This window comes from Nicotiana tabacum, chromosome 8, assembly GCF_000715075.1.
Source record: "Nicotiana tabacum cultivar K326 chromosome 8, ASM71507v2, whole genome shotgun sequence".
Lineage (NCBI taxonomy): Eukaryota > Viridiplantae > Streptophyta > Magnoliopsida > Solanales > Solanaceae > Nicotiana > Nicotiana tabacum.
Genome location: NC_134087.1, coordinates 10,073,967 through 10,086,517, shown reverse-complemented (window position 1 = coordinate 10,086,517; position 12,551 = coordinate 10,073,967). Strand labels below are relative to the sequence as shown.

The window sequence follows — 12,551 nt, the reverse complement described above, 5'->3', positions numbered from 1 at the left end:
TAGTAAAACGTAGACCCCTTTAGCGTAGTAAAATGTAGAGCCTTGTAGCATAGTATTGTGTAGTAATTGTTTAATTATCTTATATTCTAGCACGAAACCCATAATTATATATATATATATATATATATATATATATATATATATATATATATATATATATATATATATATATATATATATATATATATATATTATTTTTACAATTTAGTTATTAAATAAATATGAATAAAAATTATTAAAAAAACATAAAATTATTAATGATAGTTTGGTACCACTGAGCTTCAGAAAATCTAGCACGAAACCCATAATTATAAAAATTATATATATATATATATATATATATATATATATATATATATATATATATATATAATTTTTACAATTAAGTTATTAAAAAATATGAATAAAAATATATATATATATATATATATATATATATATATATATATATATATATATATATATATATATATATATATATATATATATATATATATATATATATATATATATATATATATATATATATATATATATATATATATATATATATATATATATATATATATATATATATATATATATATATATATATATATATATATATATATATATATATTATTTTTACAATTTAGTTATTAAATAAATATGAATAAAAATTATTAAAAAAACATAAAATTATTAATGATAGTTTGGTACCACTGAGCTTCAGAAAATCTAGCACGAAACCCATAATTATAAAAATTATATATATATATATATATATATATAATTATAAAAATTATATATATATATATATAATTTTTACAATTAAGTAAATATGAATAAAAATTATTAAAAAAACATAAAATTATTAATGATAGTTTGGTACCACTGGGCCTCAGAAAATCTAGCACGAAACCCATAAGTATATATATAATTTTTACAATTAAGTTGTTAAAAAATATGAATTTAAATTATAAAAAACACACATAAATTTTAATGATAGTTATTAAAAATTATGAATTTGCAGTTGACGACATGGATGCACCTATACATCCCGGCCCTCGGACGTCGGAGCTACTACCCCTACAGCCCCAGCATAGATCCGAGCATATATGGGGGGAGAGTTGCTTACGCAGACTTTTCGGGGCAGGAGAGTGGATTTATTGTGGGAGTTTTTGACTCCTCTCCGCGTTCTACATCCCCGTGTGGTCCATCACCTGGAGGAGATGGGATTATATAGGATCATTAGCATTGGCCGGATACAGCTCGACTATGCTTTGATCACGGTGTTGATTGAGCGGTGGCGACCGGAGACGCACACTTTCCATCTGCCCATCGGCGAAGCCACCATCACACTCCAGGACGTCGAGATTTTATATGGCCTGTCCACCGATGGCTTGCCAGTTTTACTGCCTGGGAACATGAGATATTTTAACCGGGCTGCATATATGGATATGCTGCACAGGCTCACGGGCTTCAGGTCCGAGGACCCAGATGTAGCAATTGGGAGTAGTCGTATGCAGTTGGTCCCCATTAGAGACCACTTGGTGCAGATCCACGATACTATCACCGACGACTCAGCGGAGGTGGATGTGGAGCAATATACGAGGCTGTTGTTGCTCCTTCTATTTGGGGGGGTCTTGTTCCCGAACACTTCGGGGAACCTAGTGAGCCTTCGTTTTCTGCATCATATTGCGGACTTTGATGATACAGTCAGCTACAGCTGGGGTGGTGCTGTCCTATCTTTTTTGTACAGGCAGATGTGTCGGGCATCCATGGGCACACAAAGAGACGTTTCTGGCTTTCTGTCACTTCTACAGGTGACAACTTATTCAAATAATTTGTCGTTTAGTTCCAATTCTACCTAGTTAGAGTTAATCTTTACGTCAACTTTCTGTTTTAGGTTTGGGTGTGGGAGCAATTTCTGCAACTTCGGCCACCTCTACCACAGCTACCGGCTAATGTACATATTCCTGATCTCCCTCTAGCTTGTAGGTGGGTATTGCATCGTAGACTTGCACGAGAGTATCATGGCCATCATAATCTCCCCTTCTGTAGGGATGTGTTGGATTTTCTGGAGGATGCACAGGTGAATATCTGACTAAACTTACCAATTAATTTTTAACTAGGTGTTGCGCATACTAACGGTTTGTGTTATTATTTGATAGTTCATCTGGACGTCGTACAACGAAGAGCTGATAGGTACCTTGCCAGCGTATTGCACGCACGGTCGCCATATTTGGAAGGCTTCCGTCCTTCTCACGTGCCTCGATATTGTTGAGCATCATGCCTCAGAGCGAGTATTTCGTCAATTTTGATTTCCGCAGTCTATACCGACTCAGCCTGCATGGGATCCTTTACATTATGAGAGGGATGATAGGATGAGAGTGGACGACACATTTATTGAGTGGTTGACAGCGCAGTTGGGTATTTGGGACAGCCGAGGGGACTTGACCCCAGCTCCGCAACACTTTCCTATCGAAGTTTATATGGCATGGTACCGCACTGTTTCCCGACTTTTTATCGGGAAACCAGTTCATCAGGTAGATGGTCGATACGTCTCATACGCCGGGAGACATGAGGCTCTGGTATGTTTTCTGTTATTATCAATTACTTTAATAGTAATTTCTAGTCAAATACGTAGTTTATATTAAAAACTTTTGTGCAGGCGATTGGATTGCATACCGTATATCGTATGGGGCAACAGATGCAGAGTTATGTCCACGACCCTGTGATCATGCAGGACTATAGTCGTCGCTTAATGGATGTGGCTGCCCAGACACTGCAGCGAGGCCGATCGGATCAGCGTTTGGCACACCAGCCAGATTATGTTGACCCAGCCACATACCAGCGAGGTCGTGGTATGCCACGGGGTGGTGGCCAACGAGCTGCTGTTGCTCCACGACGACCTACTGGTGTTGGGCGACGCGGTCGTAGGCGGAGAGGAGGTCCCCAGCAAGGGGGCTTTGAGGCTCCTGCTGATGATGTTGCTGCTGATATGGGAGGTGGCATGCATGAGACCGACATGCCGTCTTTCAACCTTGGCATTTATGACACTCCAAGGACGTCGCAGGTGACCCCATCGGGTCAATTCTTGATCATGGGCTCGGATTTTCAAGGAGTGGAGTTGGGTAGATATTTCCCTGGCCCGTCTACCACTGATGAGTCTCGACCGATCCGAGATTTTGATAGTGGGCACCGACTGAGTTATGGCAGCTCATCACATGCGCAGGTATGAGTTTATTAGTATTAATTTTATTACTATTTTTACTATAACTTATTTATTTTGTTTTAACTTTATTAATTTACTTTTTTAGGCTTCATGCGATGCTGCGACAGATGACTACATTCAGGATCCAAACACGATTAAGGTAAGACAATATAAATTTTTGTGAATTGTTATGTAGTTTTCTATACTAAGTTTGATATTATTATGTAGCCTTCTACTGGACCTAACAGCACCACCGATACATGTCATCATGTGCCGCATCCGGCCATAAGGAGACGACTTGATGATGATGATCCTGATAGCGTACCCGGGAGGCAGGGGATGCGCCTCAGGCCAACGGCTACTTTGAGACACACCGGATGCGGGACACATTGATTCGGTCTTCCATATTTTTGTTTTTTTGGTGTAAATAATATTTTTTTGTACATTAACAACAATATTTAGTCGAATATGACAGTTACTTTTTTTAGTTCTCATTTCGTTTTATAGTTTTTGGTATAGTAACACAACAACTTAAACTTAACTTCCACTTAAATTAAAATAAAATTTAGTACAACAAACAAGGAAAACATTACTACAACACAAACACAAACATAACAGGCCAACATAATAAAAATACATGACATATGAAAATGACACTAAACACATACACGTCAATGCTCCATCCTCAGTTGTCATTTATTCTTCGCTCCAACCACTTAAATCGTTCTTCCATTTGTTCTTTTTCTTCTTCTAACTCTTTCACTCTCGCCTTCACCTCCGCAAGTTCCCGTTTATATTTTTCGTTGTGTTCCTTGTGTGCTTCACAATTCCATTCTGCTCTCCATTTTTTATCTTCCACCTCCTTTAGTTTCTCCCTCATATCTGTAATAAATCTATCTGCCTCCTTTTGTATTCTATGCTGGTATAACAACATATTATGAAATTCCTGTAATTTATCCCTGTAGCTTTCCTGATAATATAGTTCCTCAGCTCATTCATCAAATTCACAAGTAGGTTCGTCGGGTTACTTGTACAACTTGTTCATACAGCACCAATAGTGGCGTCCAACGTTAGCACCTTCCCACCCACAATCCATCATGCATGGTTTTCCACATAAGCAAATTGGTGGACGACCAGGTTGAGCCATTTGTGAACTATTTGCTTATAATAAAAACCTTACTTACTTTTAATGAAATATTTCTTGGGGGAAATTTTTAGCACACAAAATAACTACAATGACCCCATTATTTATAGGCTAAACAAGACACATATAGCGCCATATCTAATGGCGCTATATTAGATAGCGCCATATCTAATGGCGCTATATTAGATAGCGCCATATCTAATGGCGCCATATCATGATGTTGACGAGACGACTTTATGTCAGCCGGTCACACATATCTAATGGCGCCATATCATGATGTTTTTAGCCTTTTCAGTTCGACAAGACAAGACACACATAGCACCATATGTATATTTTGTGTATTAAATATCGTGATAGCGACAAGACAACACACATAATAAATATACCGATAATTATATTAAATTATTATTTAAATAGGTAAAAAGGGAAAGTACAAATCATAATTAACAAACAAGAAAATATTATTTCATAAATACTTAAATCGTATACATAACAACTAATTATTACAACATGAACTCATGGGCAGTTAGGTACAATAGAAGAACACCCGCCCTGAGCTTGATTATTGTTGCCACCCAAAGGACATTTTCTACGGTCGTGGCCTGTTTGCGAGCATATACCACATTTGCGTGCATATACGATATCACTAACATCCATTTGGTTCCGTATACGCGTTCTCTTCTGCACCTGTCTTTTACGCAAATAGGACTTGTTACACACCATTTTAAATGGTTCTGGGGGCCAGTAATGCTCAGAACCCACTGGTTGCAGCTGACCACTATATGTGTTTAGGTATTTGGAAACACTATATTGTTGATCAATATAGTTGGTCTCCGCATAACCAACACGTTGAAAACACTTGATGGCATGTGAACAAGGCATGTGGTAGATTGACCATTTCCCACATGAGCATAACCTTGTGGATTCATTTACAGTATGTACATTATTACCCCGATTATTATGGATAGCGGTGCGAACTTCAAAAATACCTCGTTCGTAATCATATTGCAAAAAGGAATGCCAATGTGCTCGCCGTCTGTATTTCTCTAATCTCTTCATAGGCACTGGCATAAATTCAACACCCCTTTCCATCAATTCCGTTGCAGCTGCAGACCGTTGTACAAACCTCTCCGTCATCTGCTTGAACGACATATGCACCATGGCTGTGACGGGCAATCCTCTTGCCGACTTTAATAACCCGTTGAAGGATTCTGACACGTTTGTAGTAAGAATTCCCCAGCGTCTACCACCATCTGCATGCAACGTCCACTTTTCAGGATCATGTCGCATTAACCAACGATATGCTGCATCGTCTTCTTGCCTGATAGAATCCATATGCCTCCGGAATTTATGTTGTTGGTGGTCTGTTGCTGCCATCCACATCAAATCATGTAGATCTTTTTTGGGATGTGCCTTCTTGAAATTGGCCTTAAAGTGCCTCACACAGTAACGGTGGTATGCATAAGGTTCTTGCCAGGCAGGAAGGTTCTCCACAGAACTTAATATACCCCCGTGCCGATCAGATATTAGACAAATACCTGAACGATGTTTGACAACGTGCTCTTTCAAGTGGTTCAAAAATATTGTCCACGTCTCTGTGCTTTCATTTGCACAAATAGCAAAGGCTAGAGGAAATATCTGTCCATTTGCATCCACAGCCACAGCTATCAATAGCTTGATATCGTACTTTCCATAGACATGAGTTCCGTCTATGGATATTACGGGCCGACAATACGGAAAACCATCAATTGCTGGCTTAAACGCCCAAAACACGTAATTGAATATATATATTCTGGTTTACCCGGACTCCGCTCAAGCTTCCATTCAATAACTGTTCCGGGGTTAAAGTGCTGCAGTGCAGCCATGTAGCTAGACAGATCTGCAAATGACTTATCCCAGTTACCATAAACTATTTCAAACGCTCTTTTGCGCCCAAGATATGCCTTTCTTTTAGTAATTGTGTGGCCATATTCCTGGTAGACTACTGTAATGCACTCTTTGATTTTATACCTTATGGACGCTTCGATGTGCGGAATAAGTACAAGAGATATCAAGTCAATATCCAAGTTGAAGTGATTCCCGTTGAAAGTGTCCATTTCGCATGTGTGGGTGGGAATGTATTTACCCACTTTCCACATACCTGTTTTCTTCTTCGACGCACGCAACATCCAATTACATGGCCAAAACCACCTGCGGCAAATAGCCTTGTATACCGTCAGACTTGACTCTGATACCTGCATCTCACGACACTCTTTAACATTGTGCATTTTACAAGCCCTGCTTACGCGTGCTTTATCAGGAAAAAACATCCCCTTTGCAAGCACCGTTGGTCTAGACTCATCTCACATTGCTGTCCGGATTTCATCAAAATCCCTTGTGAGAGCTTCCACATCCGGCACGGCTGGCAAGTTATCAATATAAGGAATCTCCCTTGAATGAAACGGCACTTCAGACTCGTTCACTTTTCGTCTATGGGGGCTCTCTTCAAATCCGGTCCTTCCTCCTCGTCCTCTTCATCACCATCCTCACGAGCAAATGGTGTCTCGTCTCCCGATTCATCGGCATTGTTATCGTAATCGTTGTTCTCTTCCTCACTCTGTTCATCTGCCATATCCTGATGTAATACGTCGTTTTCGGGCAATTGAGTGAGTACGGGTAGTTCAACTTGCTCGTTTTCACTGCACATTTCAACAAAAATATAAGCTGCTAAATTAATAAATGTTTTATATATGGCTGTAATTTTTCACTTACAAGTTGTAATGTGATGACATTCCAAGATGGACGTTTTCAGTTAGGTAATGACTACCGGATGGGTCACTTGTAAAATTAATATCCGGCCGGTACCCCCTATTAAATAAATGAGCGTTAAAATTTATTCAATACGCAAAAATATACATAATTAACACAAATGAAAATTGAAGTTTACCACTCTTCTTGTGAATTATGGAAAGCAAGGTATAAATTATTTTCTCGCTGCTCATTCGCCGGCGGTGATAAATTTAAATCAAGAAAAATTCTTTCATCTGGAACATGTCCGGCAAAAACTGATCCAGAATAACCACCCGATGACTGGGGGTTATCTCTACTACGCACAACCTCATTTTTTGGAACGTCTTCGACCTTCACGTACATCTCCAACATTGTGATTACAAGAAATTCTCGGCATTCGTCCGGAGTCCTCAAGAAATCACTCAAAGTGTCATCATCGTCGATGTTAAACTCTGAGTAAAAAGCAACCCCTTGCGGCGTAACGGAATACGGATATCTTCCGGTTACTTTGAGTATCACTGAACGTTTTCTCACACTCATTTTTTTTGCATAACAACGATATCAATGTTTCGTACTCCATTGAAAGTGGCAATTTAACATTACACTTAGCAGGTAAACTGTAGCCCACGGAGTTATTCTCCATCACAACCTCACCCCTCCCAATATAATGATACTCTTATTCTACGTTCTTCAGACATAATGAAAAATGCTGGAGAATTTAACAACAATAGAAACCAACAAGAGTTAAAAAAAAAAATTTGAATAAAGTTGGGGCGATTCTACGATGTTTATATAGACAATGGCTATCCGGGTTATTTTTTTTTTTTTGTATATAGCGCCACAAAAAGTGGCTTTATACGCATTTAAATTATTGAACCCAGACATTATTGGTGGGGGTCAGGTATAAGGCATATAGTGTCACTATTAATGGTGTTATATAAGTTTGTCAGTATAACGCCACTAATAGTGGCGCTATATAGTAACGATACAGTTAACATCACTGTATAGCGCCACTTTTAGTGACGTTATATATACTTTGGTAATTTTTTTTACACTTATTTGAGTATTTTTAGTAAAAATAAACCATATTTTGGTTCCTCACTCTAACGTCAAAAGCACTTGCAATTCGTGCCAGACATTTGAGCGGCCCCTAAAGTCTAGTGACAAATGGCGGCAAATTCCGAGCTCATGTCTTTTCGTTACTGTATTAGCCCATGACATAACGCGCCATAGTACAACGAAACAACGCGCCATCCTACAAAGACATAACGCGTTCGAATCACTCCTCTTATTGTCGCGTGGATATACTTAATACGGTTGCCTTCGGAGAGTCCATAGGTTTTGGAAGTCGTTCTGCTTAAGTTTGACCCCACTTTCCTTTTATTTCACCCTCAAATTTCACTAGAATTACAACTTTGCCATCCATTTCAGTTGCTATATAACCGTGCCCTCGATTATTTCTTATGTTTGCCGAAGTTGATATCCAACCGTTCAGTTACAAAATTTAGTTAAGAAATTCTATGGTTCAGACTAACAATGGAGTCATCAATGTCTAGAAGCAAATCGCATAATCCGAATCTGCACCACAACTGTCAGAGATCCATTTCACCCTCGGGTCGGTTCTGTTTTTCCACTATTTCTTCCTCCCCTGTTACTTTCTCCAGCTTCTCTACTTCAAGCTCTGATTTGTTTACCCGATCCACGTCCCCAACCCGGGTCAATCTTCGTCAATCAGCATCCCCTTCACCTTCCGTACGATTTTCCACCTCTCCCGGCCGTTCAATTTCTGCTTATCCAAGTTATCCACAGCAAAATCGACGGCCATTAGCGTCCAATCAGAAGAAGCATTGTATGTGTTCGCCAACAACACATCCAGGTTCATTCCGTTGTAACCTTCACAAAAATACTACTCAGAATCGCGGTCAGTCCCGGACGTCGTCGTATCACTCGAGTCATCAGTTGAATATGCGTAGATCAGCAATGACGAACTCACTCGTTAGAATTGGAACCGTGGAAGGTGACTTGTTAAAGAGAGCACTTGCTGCTTTGATTCGGCCCTCCTCTCATCAACTCAGGCGTAGAGACGATTTTCAGCCTCGGCTCAGCAGACTTTCTGCCATGTCAAAGGCCCAAGATTTGTAATAATGTACAGTTACAATACTGCACTTCCGGCATAAGCTGTTACTCTGTTCGGGTTTTTTTTTGTGAATTTTCAGGCAAAATCAACCCCCTCCCCAGCCAAGCAAAAGAAAAAAGAACCTTGTTTTTGTATACTTTGATTGAATTTGAATAGGTTTCAACGCATATATATTATAGTAGAATAAACGAATGAACGATTTTGTAGTGCAAAATGAGACACATATATTTTGTGGGCTGGATTAAAAAGAAAATAGACTCAAATAAATTAAAATGGGGTATTAAAAAAGGAAACGAAATGAAACTAATATATCCTACGAAAGATGTGCTGATTTAACTTCTAACTCGCCAAAATATACAAAAAAAGGACTTCCAGCAGAGAAAGAAAAAGTATTTTCAGAGGAAAAAAGAAAAGGACTTGTGTGGTGCTCGGGCATTTGCCGGCATTTGTTTGTTTTTCTTTTTGTATGTTTATTCACGTCATCGTAATCTTCCAGATAAAAACAATACAAAAGCTAATTATATGCTGTTCTTATTCTGCATACACTTTTTTTCTTTTATTATCCACCCAAAACACAATAACAAGAACAATACAACATGGTAAGTAAATGAAAGGCAGTAATTCAATCTGTTCAAACTGTCTAATTTTTGGTTCTCTAATTTGTGATGATATAATTGAACCGCTAAGAAATGATTCGTTGTGCGATAAACTGAAATTATAGGGGGGCTGAATTATACTTCTTTCATTTTTAAGGTCCATGATATACTACTTGTTTTGAGAATTATTGCCAATGAACGAAATGCCAGCACATAGTAGCAGGTAGAGTTCAGAGTTGTAAAATTGGGCTTTTGCAGAAGCATGTAGCTGGGCCACTGTTTCAAGGAGATGGTAGTTAACACGGCCCAAGTGGGTGGAAATGACATCATGTAGCCACTTTTAAAGCATGATGTTTAAAATATATTCATAGTTTACAATGTATTTAAAGATTTGTCAATTTCACTCAAACTTCAGGACACGACGTCCTAGAATTTAAACATCAAAATTCAAACTTCAGGACAATGTGTTCTAAAGTTTGAAAATTATGTCCAGAAGTTCGAATCGTATGTCCTGAATTTTAAATTAGTAGTTCAGAAATTTAGGATACTTAGTCCTAAATTTCAAATTAGCAGCTCGAAAATTCAGGACACTAAGTCCTAAATTTCCAAATTCAGGATACTTAGTCCTGAAGTATGGGTGAATTGGCTAATATTTAAAGACATTGTAAATTATGGATATATATTAAATAGCGGGGTTAAAAGTGGCTATCGGTGCACTTCACCCAATTTTTTACTTGAGTAGGGGAGAAATTCAAAAATAGCCAAATTTAAAAGTGGCCATTCAAAAATAGCCACAGTTTCAAAAATAATTGAAATTTAGCCACTTTTTATGTAAAGATAAACCTAAAGGAAAACACTGTTTAAAATCCGAAAAATACTCCATTATAATATACTGCAATTCCAGTATAATATATTGGAGTTCCAGTATATTATATTGGAGTTCCAACATAAGTTTACTGGAACTCCAGTATATTCCAGTATAATGTACCGATCCAGCATAATATACTGGAGATTGGAGCATTGGTGCTCCAATCTCCAGTATGTTATACTAGAACTTTCCGCGTGTTGGAGTTCCAGCATAATATGCTGGAAGTTCATACACAGGTGCAACGATCTCCAGTATATTATGCTGAAACTTTCCGTGTTGTAGCAAAATAGTGACTATTTTTCAATAACTTTGTAAATGCTGACTATTTTTGAATGACCAATCCGAAAACTGGCTAGCTCGTACTATTTTTGCCTTGAGCAGACTTGTTAGACATGTAATTACCCATTTTCCCAAGAGGACCTCACTGGTGAAACCCAAAAAATAACTTCAATGTAAAAAGACTTAACACATGTAAGAGACTCCCATAGAATTAGTAGCGTACGCCTCCAATTGGCTCTACAATTTAATATGCTGTATTTACTCCTATAAGTATGCCTCTGTGCAACCACAGAGAGATCAGATCAGTCCCAATAGTAAAGAATGTGAAATCATTAACTAGGATAAGCAGTTAATCCAGGATCAAATTTTAAGTAATTAATTAATACAGTTCAAGTAAATCTAAAGTGAAGAGTTCAATTACTAATACATACTCAAGTCGGTTTCAAGTTTTGAAACATTGCATCCCACCTAATCTCTTCATCAATCTCATTCAATATCTCTTCATTACAAAACCCCTCAAAATGGGAGCTAGAAGAACTGCTAATTAAGGCATCAGAAAAATCTTGAACCAAAAATGGACTACCATTTGTGAGCATCAATATTCTTTTATCTGGTACAACAACAGGAGTTTCCTCTTTAGCTGCTGTCGAACGCCTCTTATTCTTCTTCAACATGGCTTCCTTCCATCTTGAACTGTAATTTCTCAACCACACTAAGGCAAAAGTACTCGAATTTGATCGAGTAGTCCACATTTTCATGCGCTTAGTAAAAAGTTTCTTTGTTTGCTTGATGGCTAATATTAGCCATAACATATGATTTCTTGAGCTTTTACTCTTCTCTTTCCTAGCAAGTTTAAGTATTTCTAGCCTATGTTTGGCCACAGAAATGCCCATACTTTGTAGAAATTCATGGTTGAAGTAAGCTATGTCATCTTGTACAAGCTCATTGTGTGCAAAAATAAGGGCATATTCATAAACAAGAGAAGGGTCGAGGCTAGTTTTGGAGAGCCATGAAAACCAGTCCATGACCACGTAGTAGCTACTGATAAATGTTGGACAAGCACAATTTAAAGAAATTGATGGCCAAATTAAAGGGCATGTATTAATAAGTCTTGGTTTAAATGGTACGGTAGTTGAACTTTGAGAGTGACAAAAGAGGAAGGATCGGTGAGATAGTTAAGACTCCAATTTATTCTTTGCAATAATGGATCGGAATTTGATCAGACTTTTAATACTTAGGGGTTGTTTGGTACGCAGACTAAATTATCTCGGAATTATAATTCCAGAATTAATTTATATCACATGAGAGATGGGATAAAATAATTTATATTTGATGGGATAAGGTGGGATATCCTGAATTAAATCTGGGATTAAATTTATATCTTATTTGGTTGGAGGTATAAATTTATCTGCCAACCAAATGCAATATAAATTTGACCCCATATCTTATCCCACTTTATCCCTCGTACCAAATGATCCCTTATAAAAATGAAGCCTAATAAAGTTTTCTTTTTCAGTGGGGTAAGGTGTAAGGGGTGGGGGTGCGGGTTCTTTGCCATCAGT

General features: G+C 37.9%; 1 protein-coding gene across 1 annotated transcript; it reads right to left on the bottom strand.

Annotated features, from left to right (window-relative positions):
• Positions 1-11,420: 11,420 nt before the first annotated feature.
• Positions 11,421-12,014, bottom strand: LOC107821239 (uncharacterized). The gene has a single exon (XM_016647664.2). The coding sequence runs from the start codon at positions 12,012-12,014 to the stop codon at positions 11,421-11,423; it is 594 nt and encodes a 197-aa protein (XP_016503150.1).
• Positions 12,015-12,551: the final 537 nt, after the last annotated feature.

Coding starts and splice junctions, on each gene's coding strand:
- LOC107821239 (XM_016647664.2), bottom strand. CDS start 12,014: ATGGACTGGTTTTCATGGCTCTCCAAAACTAGCCTCGACCCTTCTCTT.